Source organism: Salvelinus sp. IW2-2015, linkage group LG32 (genome assembly GCF_002910315.2).
Source record: "Salvelinus sp. IW2-2015 linkage group LG32, ASM291031v2, whole genome shotgun sequence".
Classification (NCBI taxonomy): domain Eukaryota; kingdom Metazoa; phylum Chordata; class Actinopteri; order Salmoniformes; family Salmonidae; genus Salvelinus; species Salvelinus sp. IW2-2015.
This window is the reverse complement of record NC_036871.1, coordinates 32973734-32980076: the sequence shown is the minus strand read 5'-3', so window position 1 is coordinate 32980076 and position 6343 is coordinate 32973734. Positions and strand designations below refer to the sequence as shown.

Below are 6343 nucleotides of genomic sequence, written 5' to 3'. Positions count from 1 at the left end.
GTGTAGTATGGCCCAGGAGTGTGAAGGTGAACGGAAAGGCTCTGGAGCAACGAACCGCCCTTGCTGCTCTGCCTGGCCAGTTTTTAACTCTCTAGAGACAGCAGGAGCGGTAGAGATACTCTCAAAGATCGGCTATGAAAAGCCAACTGACATTTACTCCTGAGGTGCTGACTTGCTGCACCCTCGACAACTACTGTGATTATTTTTATTTGACCATGCTGGTCATTTAAGAAACATTTGAACATCTTGGCCATGTTCTGTTATAATCTCCACCCGGCACAGCCAGAAGAGGACTGGCCACCCCTCATAGCCTGGTTCCTCTCTAGGTTTCTTCCTAGATTTTGGCCTTTCTAGGGAGTTTTTTCTAGCCACCGTGCTTCTACACCTGCATTGCTTGCTGTTTGGGGTTTTAGGCTGGTTTCTGTACAGCACTTTGATATATCAGCTGATGTATGAAGGGCTTTATAAATAAATTTGATTTGATTAGGTAGCATCTCTTTGATCTTTCATTAGTGTAGTCACAGACACTTCACCCTCACTGTCACACCACAGAGAGAGAGAGTGAAAGAGGTGGAGGGGTGAGAGAATGGAGAGATTAGTGTGTATTGGGTAAGTGGATATATATCTGGGGGTAAATGGGGAGGAAGGGAGGTTCAAGATGACCATAGTAGCATAGTTATTATTTCACACACAAAGGTTGACAGAGAATTAGTAAAATAAGATCATGAATCTTATATTGCAAAGGAAACTCCTCTCCCTTATAAACAGCCAGTCAAGTGTGATTGTGTAGCGGGCCTAGATGTGTCTACTACCAGACAGCCATTTTCGGCTCTAAAGACCTCTAAATTTGACACATCCCCAACCCCCAACAGACGCTTGATCTACGGTAGGCCTGTCTCTTTCAAATGAGTATTTCACATTTCACCTGATGGACTGTTGGCAGTGGATCTGTTTCTCATTCCAAAACCACCTATCTATCGCTCTTCGGTCGGTCGGCCGCTGCTCCCTCCCACGCATTGTGCACTGAGCAATTTTCTCCCCACCATGAAGCTGTGGTGTGTGTGTGTGTGTGTGTGTGTGTGTGTGTGTGTGTGTGTGGTGTGTGTGTGTGTGTGTGTGTGTGTGTGTGTGTGTGTGTGTGTGTGTGTGTGTGTGTGTGTGTGTGTGTGTGTGTGTGTGTGGTGTGTGTGTGTGTGTGTGTGTGTGTGTGTTGTGTGTGTGGTGTGTGTGTGTGTGTTGTGGTGTGTGTGGTGTGGATGAAGGGAAAAAAAACTAAAATGGGTTTACTAAAAAAGCATAAACAAGAATTTGAAATAGCATACTGAAATAGTTTTAAATTGAAGTTAAAATATAATACTGCATATTTAAATGAGAATGTCAATGTGAATGTCCCTGCACAGAAGTTATGAACAAGGACATTGTTTTGTTTAGAATATATACAGTGCTGTGAAAAGGTATTTGCCCCCTTCCTGATTTCTTATTTTTTTGCACATTTGTCACACTTAAATGTTTCAGATCAAACTAATTTTAATATTACACAAAGATAACCCAAGTAAACCCAAAATGCAGTTTTTAAGAGATGATTTTATTTATGGGAAAACGCTATCCGAACCTTCAAGGCCCTATGTGAAAAAGTAATTGCCCCCCCTTGTTAAATCATGAATTTACTYTGGTTAATCACACACTAATACTAAGCTGTTCCCTTTAGTCTATTCAAAAAGACCCCATTTCGAAGGAAACCGGCACTCATTAAGGTCAGGTGTGGCCAATTAGTAGGCGAGACCAACACGCCTGAACACACTTAACAAGATAGAGGAWAGAAAGAGTTTTGTTGACYATGAGAACGGAATGTATATGTTTTTCAATAACATTCATAGAACGTTCTTTGAACGTTACTAATGCTTTCTTGATGTTCTACGAACATGACTTTAAATAAAACCATGAGAAAACCTGCAGAAAATGTTATGCTGAAGTAATGAAATTCGCACAGAAGAACGATGTTTCTTAAAATTCTCTGAACATTCTGCGAACATGACTTTTTAGTKTTTTTGAATAGACTAAAGGGAACAGCTTAGTATTAGTAAAAAAAATAGCATGCTAGCTCCATCGTGGTGATGCAGTGGACTAAGTCCATGGATAGAGAACAGAAGATCATAGGTTTGAATCTCACTGATGCCGTGCAAACATGAAAAATAAACATGTTTGCATGATTAATGCCTAAGCAAATTAATTTCTATTTGTGCTTAGATGTCAGAACAGTTAACCTAAGCTAGCTGTGTTCTAAAAAAGTATTATTGAAACATTCGGTGAAAGTTTTAAGGAACTTATTCAACCTCCAAATAACCTATAATTTCCCTTTCTCAGAAAGTTAATAAAACCTACCAGAAAAACTTTCAGGGAACCATAGTAAAACGTTCTCACTGCAACCTAAAAATGAATGTTCCCAGAACAGGTGAAATGTTTAACAATTTAAAAACGTTCAGTTTTACKGGTAAGGAAAAGTATGGCTTTGTTCCCAGAACCAATGCAAAACCAACAACTTAGTTCCCACAACTTCAAAGGAACCAAATGTGCTAGCTGGGATGCAGCCTGTCTCTTACTCATAGTTTAATTTAGTGATATTTTATGCAAACACCAAGTAGCCTATAGCCTATAATTATTGATTTGTCTAGCCTATATTTAATGCACAATTGAAACCTAAACCGTTTTGCTTGAGTGAGATCTAAAACAATTTCATAAGGAAACACCACAAAGTGTCACATGCTCACATCTAATTAATTATAATTCTGTAGGCCTAATTTTCAATTMAGTACTTCTCTCCATATACGACAATGGACAAAAGATCAAGATAGAGAGAACCACATGCACACACACTTCCGTCTGTCAGAGAATGTTGTTYTCTGTCTGAATCACACAGACAAAAGGCCCTTGTTTTCACTTGAAGCTGAGAAAAAAACACTAGGTGCCATTTTTTTGCAGTTGACACGATTTAAAAAAAGGTGTGAAACACCAAGYCGCTGTCGGTTCCTGCCTCGCGCCCTTTCCCACAGTCTGTCTTTCTGCGCACTCTCTCATCAGGGCTCCATGGCACGCAAGGGTGACAGTGGTGCTCATCTCCAAAGTTTCACGCTCATGGASCCGGAGAGTGAGAGCGCGCTGGTCCAGTCTATCTACTACGGTAAAATCGGTAAGGGGAAAACGGAAAGGTTGCTGGAGAGGCATGGTAGAGAGGGGAGCTTTCTCCTGCGGGACAGCGAGAGTCTGCAAGGAATGTATTGCCTCTGCGTGAGGTGAGTTGATAAACTCACTCTCTAGCCTATACTGTTTTGTGGAGTGAGTTTTTGAAATAATTTTACCGATTTAAACTGCCAGAGGCCCATGTGAGTTTTGATTCTGTTTTTATGTTTGCTTTATGTAAGCTTTCTGTTCATGTTTATCATGAAATGTTAGATACTATAGAATAGGTTGTAGTCATTTCTAACAGGACAAAATCCACAATTTGGCCACTTTGAATTGTATTTTAATTGAGGTTCAGGCCTACAAATTATATGATTGATCAAAGACCGTTTTATTTAATGTCATATTAAATATCCTATCATATGGATGTAGAAATGGAGTAGGCATAGGCTATTATACAAAGCTTTTAGAGCGCTCAAGCAAGCAAACACATTTTCTTAAATATAAATATTACATTTTCTGTATCTAAATTTTAGTCTGTCACTCAGCTACAAAGGTTTATTATTATTTCAGTTCAACTAGATTGTTTGTTAGGACCATTATCAATTGCTGTAGCATGTAAAAATAACAATAATTTAACAGAAAATTGAAATGGTCGATTAATTTGCTGAAAAGTACTCATAGAAGTTTAGAGACAAAACAAGGTGTCTTGTACTGAGATGAGTAGAAATACGTAATTAGAACTAAGAGCACTTTCAGAATGAGTGGATCGTTTTTTCAATGTGTGTTTCAATGTCGCCAGTTTGTTTTACCTTTGGTTTATATTAACATAAGGTTGTGAAAATGGATATCCTGATTCTGAGTGTAAATCCTTTCTCTCTATGGTTCAGAAAGACACCGTACGTCCACACTTACAGAATCCACCACTCCTCTGAAGGATGGACACTTCAGGTGAGTTGCTCGGTATTATCGTGAGAACACAAGTGAATATGATTTCCAAAGTATTCATTACACATGGAAAAAAAACTTGAAAGTTCACCTATACTGCTCACTGCACACACACAACACACAACACACACACACACACACACACACACACACACACACACACACACACACACACACACACACACACACACACACACACACACACACACACAAACACACACACCACACACACACACCACACACACCCACACACACCAACACCACATGTACATACTGGAGTGACTAATACCTCCCATGTTATGCCCACCCATGCAAGGCCTTGTAGTCATTGTAATGAGCTGTATAAATACAGTGCCTATCACTTGACTTATTCCACGTTTGTTGTGCTACAGCCTGAATTCAAAATTGATTAAATAGATTATATTCAGGACATAAAGTTTTAACGCTTTGTATTTAGAACATAAAGTTTATTTCTTTGCAACATTTTTTGAAGTTTTACTTTTGTGCCTTATTGCAAACAGGATGCATGTTTGGGAATATTTGTATTCTGCACAGGCTTCCTTCTTCTCACTGTCATTTAGGTGGAATAACTACAATGTTGTGGCTCCATCCTCAGTTTTCTCCTATCACAGCAATTCAAATCTGTAACTGTTTTAAATTCACCATTGGCCTCATGGTGAAATCCCTGAGCAGTTTCCTTCCTGTCCGACAACTGAGTTAGGAAGGACGCCTGTATCTTTGTAGTGACTGGGTGTATTGACACACCATCCATATATACATGTATATACTACCTCAATCAGCCCGACTAACCGGTGCCTGTATGTAGCCTCGCTACTGTTATAGCCTCGCTCCTGTATATAGCCTTGCTACTGTTATTTTTCACTGTCTTTTTGCTGTTGTTTTATGTCTTTACTTACCTATTGCTCATCTAATACCTTTTTTGCACTGTTGGTTAGAGCCTGTAAGTAAGCATTTCACTGTAAAGTCTTCACCTGTTGTATTCGGTGCACGTGACAAATAAACTTTGATTTGATTTAATTTGAAGTGTAATAATAACTTCACCATGCTCAAAGGWATTCAATATTTGTTTATTTTGACCCATCTACCAATAGGTGCCCTTCTTTACGAGGCATTGGAAAACCTCCCTGTTCTTTGTTGTTGTATCTGTATTTGAAATTCACTTCTTGGCTGAGGGACCTTACAGATAATTGTATGTGTGGTACAGAGATGAGGTAGTCATTCAAAAATCATGTTAAGCACTTTTATTGGATACAGAGTGAGTGCATGCAACTTATTATGTGACTGGTTAAGTACATTTTTAGTCCTTAACTTATTTAGGCTTGCCATAACAGAGGTTGAATACTTATTGACACAAAATCTCAATTTAATCCATTTTAAATTCAGACTGTAACACAACAAAATGTGGAAAAAAGTAAATGGGTGTGAATACTTTCTGAAGGCGCTGTATGTGAGAATAACTGCACTTTATTAACAATCAATAAGTAGAKAATGAAGTAGCAGCTTACAACACAATACTGCTAACATAACAGAGTGTGTGTGTGTGTAGTTATCCCCTGGGCAGATGCTGCAGTGTTTCGGGACTCTGGAGAAGCTGATAGAGAGCTGCAGAGCGGGGGTTGGTGCTGACAGCATACCTCCTCTCACAGACCCCCTGGACAAAACACAGCTGAGAGACCAGAGGCTGCGGAGCGGTAGGACATCAACACACACAKACACATCACTCACACAGTGCTTGTAATATAGTTGTAATGCTTTTATCTTTTTCAACAGAGACGGCCTATATGGAAATGTGAAGTGGGCGATCTTGTACATGTGTGTGTGTGTGTGTGTGTGTGTGTTGTGTGTGTGTGTGTGTGTGTGTGTGTGTGGTGTGTGTGTGTGTGTGTGTGTGTTTGTGCTCGCATGTGTATTCAATTGAACCTTTAGGAGACAATGCTTTTGTTGTTTACAAAAGTGCACCTGTTTATGTCTTGTGGTTCCACAACTAGGCATGTGTTTCCCATGGAGAGATGCTTTGACGTGTGTGTGTGTGTGTGTGGTTTGTGTGTGGTGTGTGTGTTTGTGTGTGTTTTTGTGGTGTGTGTGGTGTGTGTGTGTGGTGTGTGTGTGTGTTGTGTGTGGTGGGCGCGCTGTTGCGTGTTGTGTGTGCGTGTGCGTGAGTTTGCATGTTTATGTGCATACATGTGGACCAGTTCTG

The 6343-nt window shown here is 39.9% G+C and overlaps 1 protein-coding gene across 1 annotated transcript; it reads left to right on the top strand.

The window, feature by feature from the left end:
* The first annotated feature begins 2919 nt into the window (after positions 1-2919).
* Positions 2920-6028, top strand: LOC111957051 (SH2 domain-containing protein 1A). The gene is made up of 4 exons (XM_023977772.2): positions 2920-3290; positions 4068-4128; positions 5693-5837; positions 5917-6028. The coding sequence occupies exons 1-4, from the start codon at positions 3085-3087 to the stop codon at positions 5937-5939; spliced, it is 435 nt and encodes a 144-aa protein (XP_023833540.1). The 5' UTR covers positions 2920-3084; the 3' UTR covers positions 5940-6028.
* Positions 6029-6343: the final 315 nt, after the last annotated feature.